The 16,099-nt window shown below is 37.4% G+C and overlaps 1 protein-coding gene across 5 annotated transcripts in view; it reads right to left on the reverse strand.

The window, feature by feature from the left end:
• The window catches only part of LOC124159422 (mediator of RNA polymerase II transcription subunit 13), a 159,843-nt gene that overhangs the window by 52,105 nt on the left and 91,639 nt on the right, over positions 1-16,099 (reverse strand). For 3 of the 5 annotated variants that reach the window (XM_046535229.1, XM_046535228.1, XM_046535226.1), the window contains exons 6-11: positions 11,822-12,004; positions 10,536-10,679; positions 9,343-9,880; positions 5,713-6,045; positions 1,238-1,509; positions 272-435 (exon numbers count right to left, since the gene is read on the reverse strand). In XM_046535229.1, the coding sequence (XP_046391185.1) occupies positions 272-435; positions 1,238-1,509; positions 5,713-6,045; positions 9,343-9,880; positions 10,536-10,679; positions 11,822-12,004 (1,634 nt within the window). The remainder of the gene's footprint in view (positions 1-271; positions 436-1,237; positions 1,510-5,712; positions 6,046-9,342; positions 9,881-10,535; positions 10,680-11,821; positions 12,005-16,099) is intronic. The other 2 variants (XM_046535227.1, XM_046535230.1) reach the window with 2 other exon arrangements.

Raw genomic sequence — 16,099 nt, forward strand, 5'->3', positions numbered from 1 at the left:
CAAGTTATATAAGTTCAACAGATTCAGGCTTCAATTGGTGGAAGTTAGACATATTTAAGAAAAAAAAGGATCGTAGCACTTTTCCACTAGAGTCTTGTGGAAAAGTGCTACGATCTTTTATTTACTTAAACAAGTTAAATAACTTGGACATATTACTCCTCTGGGTTTCTTAGAATAATTCTATCAAAAATACAGCTCAATCATCAGGCTGAGGCACAGAAGCTTCTCAGGAGTATGAATGGACCAAAAAAGGATAAAAATTAACTCTTACCTGATTGGACACAGATGAAACTGATTTTGGCCCATTGAGATCAGTTGGTGTGGCACCAGGCGTTCCACGATCCTGAGATTCTACTGGAGTTGCTGGGCGCCCACCCATCCCAGCACCGGTGTTAGACAGAGGAGGATGAGGACTCAAAGTTGGCATAGTTGGATCTGCAATGATATGGTCAGGTAATGAACAAAAATGAAATGCATACATTAGGTACAAAGACAACCATTGTTAGAAGGCAAGCATGATTTAAGCCCATCAAAACTTAATAAATGGCATTGAATTTTTCCAGTACTAACGACACGAGTAGGCAGTGGCAGAACACACTATCAATAAAGGTCATTTTTTAAATGAGCTGATGCAAAAATTCTCTGCAGATCACAACAATAGTAGGGCCGCATGGCCAAAGAGACCACTGAGATCTGCTTGCATACCAATAATTTTAATGAAGTCAGGTAATTTCAATCGAAGCAACACATGGACACTGGTAATAAAATGCATTAGCAATGTAAAAGAGAACCTCAAAATATTCATATGGCCAGTGGGAAATAGCAGCATATCAGTGGTTCCTGACCAGGAATTATGAGCAGTTACTTCAGTCAGTGAATCGTGACAAAGCAGGGAGAATATATCCTAATGACAAAAAAGTAGTTTATCGAAAATACTTAAAAATATTGCTTGACAGCAGGCAAGCACACAAGGAACAGACAGGCATAATGCATATGATGTGGTAAGGCCATTTACCCCACAACAAGCAGGCAGTTTCACATTCACGCAAAATTTTAGCTCCTGACTATTCCCTACCCTACTTGTTAGCTGTTTGTTTAGATATGCCAGATCTTCAGCAGGGTCAGTTGAAAATTTCCATTTAATAGTGATTTCTAATTATACTAAAATGACACCATTCGATTATTATGTGTACCATTATGATGAAAAATTCTCTCTCCGAATAAAGAATTAACTCACCAGGTGGAGCAACAGAGGCTGGAGGCTGAGAGTGGGGGTCAGGAAGCGGGGATGGGGCTGCGGAGGCAGGCGATCCCACACCCCCCACGGCTGGCTGTGGACCACTAAGGGAAGGATTAGGCGTCAGCGAAGATGACGAGGATGACGAAGACGAGGATGAAGACTGCACCGTGGTAGTACCACTACCACCCCGGTACGATGGTGTGCCTCCTGACTGAGTGGAAGTGCTTGTGGCTGAGGTTACTCCGGTTGATGACGTAAGTGGTGGTGGCCTGCGGAAGAGATGGTAATTCCCATAGAAAAGGTTCCTATTCCAAGATATCTTCGTCAATGTAAATGAGCCAAAATAATGCAGTGGCAAAAATATTGCGCTTCCTCTTCTTCAAGTGCCTCCATTCATTACGAGGCCAATGTGTCTCAGAGATTTATTTAAACCAAGAGGAGAAAACAATTATACTCACTGTCATAGAAGAAGGGGAACCTTGGGGGTGCCACGACAATGAAAAATATTAAAAGCTATTAAACCTTCATGATAAATTACAAGCCTCATAAACATAATACCTAAAGAAGCAAATATTACTTTTAAAAAAAAGTTACGGCTGAGCCAAATACTTCAATGAATCATCAATAATTAAGTCAATCATAATAATGTTAAAATATCCCCATAATTAACCTTTCAATGTCATGGATTGAAAATGAAAAATATTTTCTCCTCCTTTTCAATTTCACTAAATTACTATGGTAAGGCTCTGAATGCTACTAACACTCCTTCACAATTCCTGAAGCTTCCTACAAGCAAGCATCCCAGGGCACTCAATGCAGATTGGCATACTTAAAATACCAATAAGAAAAAAATACCAACACAAAAATTAACAGCTTCTCACAGTATTAGAAACAAACGATAATACTTGGCTTAAAATACTTATTTTTCCAAGCAAATGCATGGAAGTATGAAAGCCCAAGACAGTTAGTAAGAAAATGTTTGGGAGGCAAGAGATACCATTTTTAAGACTTGTAATGGCACATTCACCACTACGAAATACCAAGAGAACAGTAGTTAAACCCTTCTCTTTCCATTTTGTGCATTACATTGACAGAAAAATGAATAAGAGTGCTCTAGACAAAGAAAAGAAAATGAAAGTAGGAAGCTTAAACCTGTGGATGCTTCATAATACCAAGCTGATAAACTATATGAGCTTTCATCAATATATACCTGGCAATAAAAGATGGAGAAAATAACATGTTTCAAATAGATAGCAGGAAGAAAAGCACAAAAAAATCTAAGAGACCATGTAAGGAGGAACCGCTGACATAGCAAAAAGGAGAGGTAAAAAAGCAAAAAAACAATGGCTAGTATAAATGTGAAAATTATTAAATACATGTTTACTATCTGGTCACCATTTATTCTTCTCTTCACTGCATGGAAAGTGAATGAAAACATTTATTTCCATCCTACCAATTTTTCCAATACCAGAACCTTAATTGTGGTCTAATTAAAATGAAGAATTTGATACTTAAGAGCATTCAATTTTCACTACTGTTCATTAAATTTAAAATGCTATTCTACCAAACCTCTCCTGTTCGACTAGGAAAGCACTCTATGGGTACAGAAAAGAAATACGTCAAGCAAGGTATCGCTATAACATACAAAGTTTATGTCAGCATTAGGGATATAAAGCAGACACAATGGAAAAAATATGTACGATGATATTTTGTGCCATGAGAGTATGCATGAATAGAAATGGAGTTCCATTCGGTAACAATGAATAGAAATGCAATATGCCATGCCCAATGAATTCATAAGTTCTAACAGAAACTCAAAAATTAAATATCAACAAATCCTGAGAACTCAGGAATTTTACATAAATATACCAAATTAAACATTTTAGTTAGTTTCAAATTCATTAAAACAAGTGTTTGGTTAGAGAAAAACATTCACATGCAAAAAATGTCAACAATATTAGCCATATTCACATGCTAGTTATATGTGAAGACCGTTTAATACATAAGTTAAAAGCCAAATGAGGAGATAAAAGCCAGTTCCCAAGAAAATAAGGCCTTGGGCTAAGTTATAATATATTCAACACCATACTATAGAGAATGTTAGAATAATACTTAATATACAGAATAGAATAACATATTCTGTAAACAGAAGAAGGCATCTAATTCATCATTTTAGCATGAAATGGAAATTTACTCAGCCACAATAACATTTCTAATGCAATTTACAAATTAATAAACCTCATAAAAATTGAGCACTACCTCATTCTATTGGAAAAATCTCTGATTTTGATCGATTTCTGATCCCAGAAATTAGATCTACATTCCCATCATCTCATTTATGCCGACAGAATTTTAACCCTAATATACAAAAAACTCAACTATTCTGATTAACAATTAAGCTCTTTCCCACAAAGCTCTTCCTTCGATGACTGTTTTGAATCTACATTATTCACAATACTCTGTCATGTTTAAATAATTCCCACACAAAAATGAATACCCTGGAAAAATGTCATACACAATAATAAACTTGAAAATCAGAGATGACCATTCAACACCTTTGATTAATATTTAAAAACGTAATATAGGCTGATAAAAATAACACCAGACCCTCAACCTAACCTCATTAATCAGCGTTTGAGAACAACACTTTAGCTTAACAATAATGCAAATTTAACTTAGCTCTAAATTAATTCATAGCTTCTATATTTCCATCATAATCTTCATTTCCTTCTTTTCAAAAGAAAATACAGTATCTATCGCACTTACAAAAATATTACTTTCAACAATTGATTTATTCGATTCCTACAGCGTTCCACCTAGGCAAATGATAATCAATAACCTCATAATATAGTATGCCCACACAGATATACATTCTACAATACTAATGCCATTAAATTTACGATAATTATTACATTAAAAATTAATAAAAATAATTTGAATTAACTTTTATAAGAACACACCCTAATTATCTTAAATAAAAATTTTAACCAAAGCCAAGTTTCTTTGTGGTGCAGTGGTAACTACTAACAACATGATGAATCATTTATTTGAAAACCACCAATTTCTCTCCATAAAATCATGCAAAGTCTTTCATGAGGTCCAAACTTAGATTCAATTATCCCATCATGCCAAAGTATTGCTTCTACATCACATCCAATCACTGTTTTAAATGGAAAGAGAAAGTGCCCATAGTATGCACATGACTTTTAAATCCCCTGCAATACATTTTAAAAAATATTGCTACCTTCTGAAATCGAATTTTCAAAAATTTAGCAAATAACATATTTGGACCCAAAGTAAGGTAATCATCTTCTTATCAGTGATGAACTAATTGGCATGATTTCTGAAACCAATGAACCCGCTAATAAAAAATACTGATTAAGCGAAAGGATTGTTTCACATGGAACAAGGTAACCAATTGGCAATAAACTACCAAACAATAGCAGCAATTAACCATTTAATGAGATAATGCATAAATTACAAGAAAAACCACTCAATATCATGCAATATAAGAACAACAAAAAGAAGAAATTGGTAAAATCTAAATAGTGTAATAATATTAATCTAAAAATTTGCCTTTTCTTAGTACTCTACTACAGGATTCAAAAGTAACACATTGCTCTAAGTTCAATGCAAAACATACAAATGGTCAGGTTTACTCAATATCCAAAAACCATGCAGGAAAAATAATTGACTGTTTACACAAAAACCAACTTTACATCAAAACCAATGTGATGGGATCAGGATTTATTATAACTTACCACTAATCTTCACTCTATCATAAATAGAATCTCACATTAGTTCAAGTTTAGGGAGCAACAAAGGATAACTGTTGGCATAAAAATTCAGAACAGCTATATAGTATCACACTAATGTTGGCTAAGGCCTGGCCTAGCATACAGTGTAAAGATTTTGTTCAGTTATTCTGCCAAGGGAGTGACCTATACAGCACACTGTACAGAGGATATAGGGCTTTTGACGGATCTGGTTATTACAAAGAAATGGTCGAAGGTTATTTCCCAATTACATTGGAAAGGTTAGCAGGATACCACCAGGAGTTTTCGGAGGAATGTATAACGAAACAAAAATTTTTAATTATAAGAAGAAAATCAAGTGACAAAACACACAATATTACTGTAATAGTTAAAAGTGGTAAATTTACAGCAGGACACAAAGAAAATTGGATGAATTAGTACCAAGAAAGTACCAAGAGATGAAAATAAACTTTACAGAGAAGACAAAAGGTAACAGAAACTCCTAGCACACAAATGTGGGTACATTTCTAGAGCACCACCCGATTAATAGCATCCAGCCAAAGCAGGGAGACAGAAGATTGATAGGTTACTGTCTGCAGTGGACAAGCAGTGACCAGGAAGTGGGTTGATGATATTGTGGTCCAAATGTGAAAATGTGCAGGGTGAGGAAGAGGTGTATTTGGCGAGGGGATTTGGGGCTTCTCCGTCAGTACAAACCTCGGAGGAATGCAGGTGTTGGGGTCGGCCTGGGGCCTGGGACTGTCGCCACCGCCCTCCCAGAAGAGGGAGGGTGAACGGCGGTGAAAGGGGACCATCGGCACAGCGGAAGCCACCACGGCCGAGAGCACAGCCCCCGCCTTTGTCCCCCCATGCCGCCCCATCCTCTCAACCTTCTCCCCTTTGGACGACAGGCGGGACGGGAATGGGGCATTGTTTGAGGAGGGATTTGTGGTGCTGGAGTGGGAAGAAGAGGAGGAGGAGGAAGAGGCAGCGAGGCCACCATTTGTCGTGCTGCCTTTGCTTGGCCCAGCCTGCCTGTGCTTTCTACACCTGAAAGTGTGGACATGGAAATGAGTCTCAGCCCAACTTTTTACGCGAGATCTCTCTCCAAGGTGTCACTCCAGGCCCTACTGGAAGACTCGCACACGTGTAATGCAGTGAGTACTACACCATTTCGATTTCTAATTCCAATCCAATAATGACAAAAATTAGGGGATCCCCAAAAACCTAGCATTGTCTGAGAAGGCTGAAGAATGACATACGCATCATTGCTTGGGATTTTAGCAACCTTCATTCCCCAAGTGACCCTTGTCACAGGTGTGTAGTAAAATTGCAGATAAAACTAAAAATTATTCACAGGGAAGAAAATTAACAGATTGTTTAAAAATGAAGTTACAGCTATTGAAAAGTTATAAACGCCAAACTGCAGTAACAATTTTATTATGAACAGGTGGTGAAGAAAATGATACTGAAAGACCAGTGATGTAAATAAACTATCTAACTTTTAAATTGTACCAAGATCTTTACTTTCATCTACTTTATCAAGACTTTTAAAATGATTTTATGTGAATTATAAGGCTTTAACTACTTTTGGTATCAGACAAAAATAATGGTTAGTATTCCGCTATAACAGTTTATCGGTAAAGTCAGTATTAAAAATGCCTAGCAATAAAGTAGAATCCTGAATTTTTGCCTATTTCATGTTAATAGAATATTTATGCAGACATAAAACACGAAATCTCAGCACAAGAAAGAGAAATATGTAGAGTATAAGTAGAATTCATGATAGAAGGAATATGCTAATAATCAGACCATTCCTTTTTATTAGTTATTTCTTATTGTTACAAAAAGGAGTTGAAACATGGAAAGGAAATTCAACTTATGATTCATAAGTATTTTTCACTTCTTGAATAATAAGATATGTTGGCGGGGCTAAAATAATATCACCTGAACACCCAGAAACTTCCAAACTGAATTTGCCAACAATTACAGCCTAAGACATATTCATCACCATTCACATTTATTTCAACCCTAACCGATTGCTAGAGGAGTGAGGGGAGCTTTGCAGGAGAATGAACACTTACTGACAGTGCAGGAATTATGCACACTCCAGTTTGGATATGTATAGCTAAATAACAATTAGGAGTGCAGATATAATTTTTCATGTTCAAATATCATAGTTATTTACTAAATTTGAACTTTAGCTTTGCATTTTAACTACTTTAACAAAGGTCAAACGAAAAAGAATTTTTTATAGCTTTTGAGGTAGAAACCTACTTTCGTAACCAGAAACTCAGAAACAAATCATTTGACTGCACTACCACCAAATATGACAATTTTTTTAGATAGACGTCTTTAACATAAATACATTCACATTTAAATCACAGAATATGTATAGCTACTAATTAAGAGAGCTGTTATTAATTTTGTGAAATGAGATCATATCAGAACTGTACGGAATTTTTCTTATGAGTGTTGTAATCCTCTTCCACAGTGTATAAGTGACTGGTTAATTTAGATACAAAAGAATAAGACATACATTCCTGCATTTATATAATAACCTGGTAAATGAACTAAATGCTTGAATTATAAGCCAAAGAAGCTAGCTTTGTAAAAACTTATATTTTTGCTTTCTCTGGCATGAACACGTTTAAGGGGTGAGGTTTGCTAGTCAGCCTTGCAAATATGAAAATTCGTGGATTGTCCCTGAAAGTTTGTTACCAGCTCCAGTGAAGAACAGGATTTTTCTTTTTCAGGAAAAAAAAAGCAATTTGTTTTGATAATTAAATTAATTATTGTTCACATGCAGTGAGAACGTTGCATTGTATTCAACACAACTATAATGACTATTTTGTGAGTTTATGTAAAGTGTAATAATCTCGTGCTAATTCGTTTCCAGAGAGTATAGAATGAATTACTTTGTCTGATGCCAACAGTTTTGCAAAAATCAAATTACCCGGATCTTTAACTCTAACTCTTCGCAGAAACATTACAATTATGCTGTTGTTAAGATTCCTGAATCCATATGATTGAAACCTAATCAGAGAATTTATTATGAACCTACATTTGTAATTTTTTATAAGAGAGAGAAAACGTTTCAATTTAATATGAAATAGTATTTAATTCCAATAAAATGTAACAGTATGGTTTAAATAGAAGGACTAAGTCAAATAAAGTAGGAAACTCAATGACACGGATGCCATTTATAATTCCCTATTGGCCATGTCTTCTAAAACATTCGAGTATTACATATTCAAGGAAATTAAATGGAAGAACACCTGTTAAAGCATCATTATATAATAATGCATTTGTAATGTATTATGAAATAGTTACTAAGTTACAACACACACCTGAGGTATAATACCAGATATGCTCCCTGAAATAACATATTTACATTTGGACAAGAATTCATTTAGTCTCAATAGTGCCAAATAAATATATTGAGTAAAATGCATTTTCCCATATATGTATATATATTACACAGACACCCAGACAATAACAGAATATATCCTCCATTAACCTAAAAAATGGCTAGCAAGTTGACCTAATAAGAAAACTATTTGATGAATTATAGTTGTTAAAAACTAAATGTACCCTAAAGTGTTTTAAATCCTGCCTTCCAAGCCATAAATCAAGCTTTGAGCCCAATCTGGTTTCAATCTATGACTCAGTATTTCCAATCCATTCAATAAATAATGGAAATCAATTTTTAAAATGTTAATAAAAAAGGCATATTTGATTTTTAGAAAGCCTATTACTTTTCATTACTAAGTGGCTACAAATGAGGCATATGCAAAGTGACAATGAATTAGATAAGCATTACATAACAGCATATAATTCATTTCCTCTTCAAAACTACCTGTTACCAAATTATGAGGGCTAAGAGTCTCAAATCATGTGATTTTAAATTATTTTTCCTTAGCCTAATCTAAAAACATCAGTTAAAATATTCTCGATAGAATTTTCCTGATATTCAATATAACAGCAAATGGGCCATTGAAAATAGGAGAAAAAATAACTTTCAAAAAGTACACATGCAACACATTTTCAGGTAACTGCAAATGTCATAAACAATCAAGACTTAGGCGCATTCCATTATTCTGACACTGAGATACAATTCGAATAATCAAGTAATATAGTAACAGAAAAGTAACTAGAAGAGATGCATAACACATCAAAGCTTAACATAAAGAATAACAAACACTACTGTAAGCATAACTGTACTCTTTTGTCTCATTCTATAACTGCAACCCCAATTTCCCGTTCATTGGCATTAAGATCTACTCCCACAAAATCCATACATATCAACGCACTGAGGTAAACATATCACTGTGGGCAGAGACTTACTTGATGCAGGAGCACTGAGTTTTCCGAGTTGGGTCCACCAAGCTCCAGTGCCCTGGTTCCTGTGCCACAGAACTTCTCTCGCCACATTCCGACGATGGGCCGGTGGAAGATGAGGAGGGAGGAGTGGGGTGCCCAGCAGGAGTGCCACTACCAGCAGTCGATGGAACAGCAGGAGCCTGAGACCCCTCCAGTGGGTTGAGGATGCCTTCACGCCACACACACTCTGGGAGTACATAAGCGGCACAGTCACCTTCCCCCACGTCGCCCGCACCGAGCCCAGTCCCGGCTCCGGCTGGTCCTGCACCCATCAGCAGGAGGGAATGCTGAGCAGAGGCCATGACGTGTGAGGGGGACATGGCGTGGTGGTGGTGATGGTGGTGGTGATGGTGGTGGTGGTGGTGGTGGCCGTGTGGGTGGTGGTGATGCATCGCTTGGTGGTGTGAGGGCCGCGGGACACCACTGGGGAGACCGGGCGGCAAGTCTCGAGGCGAGCGTGGCGGGGTGCAGGGTGATGGAGCTGGGGGCTGTCCCGAGGGTACTAAAGCAAAAGAAGACAAATTCATGCATGATCCTTGCAAAGGTTTACGCAGTAATTGGTTGGTGTGACAATGTCTTTTGGGCTTCCACCTCATTGTTTACTGTGTGAAGATGGCAGTTTCTTCGGCAATTCCACCAGCATATTTAGACAAGAATTAGTATTCTACAAGGCACCTGGCCTAAAGAAACTGGTGGGATTTTCCACAATACTATGGCCATCAAACAAAAAAAAAACAATTACAGTGAAGCCTAGAAAACAGCATTGCATAATTCAAGATCAATCCAACAAGTTGCCAAAATACCTCAAGATTCCATTGTAAGTCCATGCCAATTGCATGTCGAACAAATGAAAATTCACACCTGAGTTGGGGCACTATCACAACTTAAGCTCTTCCATAATGAAAGGAAGCCTTGTTTAAACACTACTTCATTCTAATAAAATTACCATACATAAAGTTGGTGCCCAAAAGCCTCTCGATATTTTTTTCAATTGAGAAATAAAACTAACATGAAAATCAATATCTTTACAATACATTAAATATAGCACCATTTCAATATATGTAGTCTGTCATCAACATGCCTCTCTGAGGCTTATCATGAACTTTCATTCTAAAAATAAAATATAACTTCCCCAATATAATAATTTCTATGCTTACCAGACCCACCTCCAGCAGTTTTAGCAACAGTTGAATGAGATGACATGGCAGTACAAGGTGATCCCATGCCAATGTGTGGCCCTGGCAAGTCATCCATATCAGTTAACAAGACATAACAAGAAGGGTACCTCATCCTGACACCACCTAATAATGCAAAAAAAGAAAAATAACAACAATAACCCCACAGAGAAAGTGATGAAACATACATATGGATAAGTTCTTACCCGTAAAACAAAATATTTCGTACAAAAGTATATAGAAAACAGATGATTAAAGCAATAGTGCCATGGATCCTACATAAAAATTTACCAAAATTCTATAATCAAATGATACTTCATGGAAAAAATGGAATATATCAAAGCCTAAAATAAAAGAATACCGATAAACTGACTGATATTGAATTATGTTAAATGGTAAACAAAAAGTTTCCAATGGCCATCATTTTTTTTGAGACTTAATTTTTAACTGTTGATCTAAAGAGACACTAGAGCTTGATTTCCTAAACTTACTTATGTCAATAATCAAATCATGAGAAAGAGAAAACTACAGTGATGAAAAACTCTTCACATCTTTACTTCACAACATGCATAAAGCTCCTTACATTTCATGCCCTCCTTACCAAAATATCTAATAACTCTACATAGAATAGCAAAATAATGACATTAACCCACACACAATGATTGGATAGTTCAAGAGAGGATATCGCTAGGCAGCACCTTGAAATATATTAGCATAAAAAATTGTAGGTAAGCACATTCACTTCCATCGGTGGTATTCACTTTATGAAAGTAACTATTGAAAATAAAAGAGAAGCAAATTTAGCAATATCAAATGGTAACTTTGATACATTATAAAGCATTCGTATACATTAAAATACACTGCCTAAGGAACCCATAATATAACTTATTTAAATAATATATTTTTTTTAATTTAGCCACCAAATAAACCTATGATTTATTTTTACTGTTTAGAGAGCTTTTAAGGTGCACTGAAACATAAAAAAACTTACACTATTAGTAAATATACAGAGAAAGAAAGTGTAAGATACTCTTTCTGCAACAACACACACAGTGTGTGCATTACAGTCCTGAGATCTCTTTAATGTAGCATCATTTGATACAAATTGAGGTACAAGACACTCAATTGGTCCTTAGTATTAGATGCATGTAATTATGTTGGCAATGAAAAAAAATTATAAATACTTCATCCATTTGCCTCAACATTTTCTCCTACAGGCATTAGTTGCACCTTCAGATTTATGAAACAGCATTACCCTCTTTACTTACCAACAAGAACTTCCACAGCTGGAGGCAGAGAATGCCCCTCCGGACTAATCTCACGGCTGAAGTATTTTGCATCAATTGGGTAAAATTGGCGCCACTCTTCTAGAAGCCTTTGAGTCTGGCTGTCCATTACTTTGTAAGACTGGCCAGTGAGTTGACCAGCCAACCCAAATGGGGCTAATATCACTGCAAAAATAAAATAAAAATCAGAAATTAGAGATATGGAGCAAAATACCAATGAGTAGAAAAATAATTCACCAAAGAGATGAAATTTTAAGCATTTCACAAGAGGATTTAAATTATAACACAGGGCCATGAAATACTTATAACACAGTAAATATAAATACAAAAATAATACAATTTCGTTGTTTAATGCAACATTATTCAATCTTCCTTTTGAGATGAGAATTTAAGAGTTATGCATTTTGCCATTGCTAGTTGTATTCAAAGATAAAAAAATAAACACTTTTAAAATGAAATTCTCTCAATAACGTTTCATGAGAGAGATTGGACGACTATGCAGAACTATTAATCTAATTTATTTGAATTTTCACCGAATACATCATTAATAATAAAGTTCAACAAGTTTAAAAGTCTATCACAGAGAATAATACATAACCACAAGGACATCAATACTCATATTGACAAATTCATTTCAAAGTCACTTTTTACCAATGATCTATGAGATTAGCATGGCTTTACATTCCTGCACATATGACAACCAGAATGCCTAAGGATCCCTTTTAATCTGAAAACTGACAAATTAAAAAAGCAATTATTAATCCCAAAAAAATAATGGGAAATATTCATTACTCATGGAACAAAATTTGAACAGCCACAGATGTCATCACAACTTCAGATTTATTAATTTTGAATTAGAATAATTATGAAAATAATTGATTACCAAAAATCATAAAATGAAATGAAAAAAACCCTCGGAAGTAAATTTGTTCAATAACCTCAAAGCTGCTCAATGATTAGCATAAAACAGCTCTGCTAGGCATCAAATTTAATGTATGCAACATTCCAGTACCAGAAAAGCATAGCTGGCCACAACTGGTCCTTGGTATTAGTTGCAAATAGCATACAATTTTTAACCGTCAGGTATTCATGCATGGGATTTTCTGAAAGTTTACAACAACACTTATAAAATATATGCATAGCTGTACTTTTACAACTGGAGTTAGGTTTCTGCTATCACAGATTCCAACGTAAAATGATAATTTCATTCCATAAACCACCACTGGAGGAACCAACTACCTGTTTTGAAAATTTATTCATTCAATTTTATTCTATGAACATTGAGAGCTGAATCATAATCGGAAATTCATACAGTATCCTCCTTTGCGGCTGAGTTTGCTGAATTGCTGTTATCAAAGAAATACAAAAGTTTTATACAATGAATATTACTCAGGACCAATATTCTACAGCAGCTAATATGCAAACATTATTATAAAACTGTCATGCTCCTTTCATTTGATAATATGACATCCTTGTTTTGATTTACTAAGAACTATCTTCATCTCATTGGTAGGACCTCTCTCCCTTTTCCTTCCCCATTTGCAAAAAAAATGAGTTAATCTCAGTCCACCCACCCTTTGGCTGGCAATAAACTAAACATTAATCTTGAGCATAACTTAAAAGTGTTAAGATTGTAGGCGCTAATTCGAAAATAATAGAAAACCCACTTCTCCGAGGGTATGAGCTGAACTACCATGAAAGCAATCTCTCTCTTTCTTCATCAAACTTTCGACATTCAAAATAGCATAGGTATGAATGATTAAGACCACCTCGAATACATCCCAACGCACGACGATCACTAGGAGACCGGAAGAGAGGGGGAGAGTGGGAGGTAAATGTCCGGAAACCGTCGCGAAGTGCCGAGGGAAAACGTGGGAATGTGTGTCAGAGAGGAGGGGGAGGTTTACTGCCGGGAGCCGTCGCAGAAGAGCTCGCGACACCCAACCAACGCGTGGCCTCCTTGCCAAAATAAGAATGAGGAGGTGACAGGCCATCGGAAGAAGGCAAGAGAACCCAGCGCCTCTCCCGGGGGTCTTCTTCCTTCCGTGGCTTTGATCGCCGCCACACACCCTGCCTCCACCCCCCGCGGAGGTCAAGAGCCTCGCCAGCCACCTCCGATGCGATGCACACAAGGGCAAAAACTCGAGCCGCGGCGGCAACTTTCCCCACCGCGCGCGCGGTGGACGGGGGAGAGGGCGTGGGAGGAGGGGAGGGGGGGTAGAGCTCAGAAGACGACGGCCAACGACCCGGGCGGGCTTCTTCGCCACAGGCCCAGACCTTACCGACGCGTCGGCAATACTCCTCCTCTCCTCCATACCCAAGTGAAGCAATTATTCGTTGACCGGCGGCAATGTCGGGCGCACGCGTCCGTCCGCCGGGGTGCCAACGAGCGCTTCTTCCTCTCGGCGCGCCCCGAACCACTCCCGCCCAACCCCGAGGCATATCATCCCCACACTAATCCCTTCATTGTGCCGCGAGTAATGATGCGCAGAGTCGTAAGTCGCCTCGAGAATCGGACGTCTCCCTCGGATTATCATCTTCGCACCCCACCCGATGAACAGATATCTCCGCACATCATCCTTTGTTAGCATAAATATTACGATCGCTTTCGCGCGCGTGTAACGATAACTTCCACTTCAAGCGATGCCTCATGAAAAAGATACGGTCGATTATCTGCAATCATGCACCTCACACCTTAAACGGCACAGACTACTCGAGGAGAAAAAACGATAATTCCCCGTAATGGAAAGATAATTTCATCCGTCCACTATACCCATTATTCCCCTAAAACGATGGCAAAAACTGAAGGGTTAACTATTAGGAAATTCCCGTGTCTTTCAAATGTTTCTATTCAAACCCCTAGGGTAAACATATGCTTTCACACATACCTCTCTTCACGTCATCTATCAATAAAAAATAGCATAGGAGATCTAATTTTTAAAAACTCTCCGATGAAGTCGACTCCCCACTGATTATTAAAAAAACATGCCAAACTGTACTTCTTCTTCATTCAGGCTATTCCCAACAAAATTAAAATCTTCTCCTACGTGTAATAATTTCGCCTTGAATTCCCAGCAACATGAATCCCTTCGCCATGGACCACTTGAAATCCTTGACACTGGATATTCTTTGAGAATTTAGGTGAACACGGCTCAACGTTCTTGCGGTCCATCACGGATGGAAACACAAGGAAAATGAGGATCTAAAAAAGCCAAAACTCATTAAGACAAAATACCACACCAGCGCTGAAGTATAGCGCTCTTAGCAGTTAATTTTCCTAAAACAACATTCTAAAATCATTATCAATGCCAGCAGGGCTCTCGCCGCAGTCAGGATTTGTTTTATGGTTCCTCATGAGAAGTGCTTCTCTTAAAATTACCTAAAATTCCCGTTATTCCCTCACTAATCAAATAGGTGCAATATAGGTACGTTTTTGTTTAGGCTAAAAAACAACTTCACAGACATTAGGCCACTGGAGTCTCACAGCTAGCCCCACACTTCAGGCTCGAATCATAACTGTTTTATGCTATTATTGATTTCCTGTGAACGGGTGGTTTACTGTACAACCATTTGTGTGATGTACACTTAGTGGATGCAATGACATTAGGAGTATACATTATTGATTAACACTAGGCTAGCGCACCCAGAAATGCATCAGATTAAAAAACAAATCAAGGCTATCATCAGCAATAATAGACACCGTACTAGTGCCTGCGCCTCCATCCGCCTCTTATCGTGTTTCCAAGGGGTGAGCTCCCTTTCCGTCCGCTAAAATCTATTGACAAAAGCTTCTGTCCACAATCGACGTCCTCCATTTGGAAGGAAGTGGACAATATCCGACAAATACGCAACATCAAGAATTCCGGCGGTACGAACTGCATTCTGCACGCTAACTCTCACGATAACACTAAAATGTAAACTAGCAGATCGTTTAAGGTGTCCCGCGTATTTCTGTAATAGATTTTTTTCACTAAATATGGGTTTTCTACGTCAGTTCTTGAGTTTTTTTCTGTGACTACATCACTAAGTTCTTGACGAGTTTGACCTGAAATTAAAATCAAATCCTCCGACTTAAGCTTTCCTGTTCACTCGGAATTTGGCCGGGAGGAAGAAAACAAGCAGGGGCGCGCTCCCTTTTCAATCCCTTATCACAACCCTGACTCCTCTTGCCGAGAGCAGCTTCCGTCTAATACGATGCAGACCTAAACAATATTAGGGGGAGATGGGGAAGTAGCGTAACAACGCGAGACTTTCTCCAAC

Source organism: Ischnura elegans, chromosome 5 (genome assembly GCF_921293095.1).
Source record: "Ischnura elegans chromosome 5, ioIscEleg1.1, whole genome shotgun sequence".
NCBI lineage: Eukaryota > Metazoa > Arthropoda > Insecta > Odonata > Coenagrionidae > Ischnura > Ischnura elegans.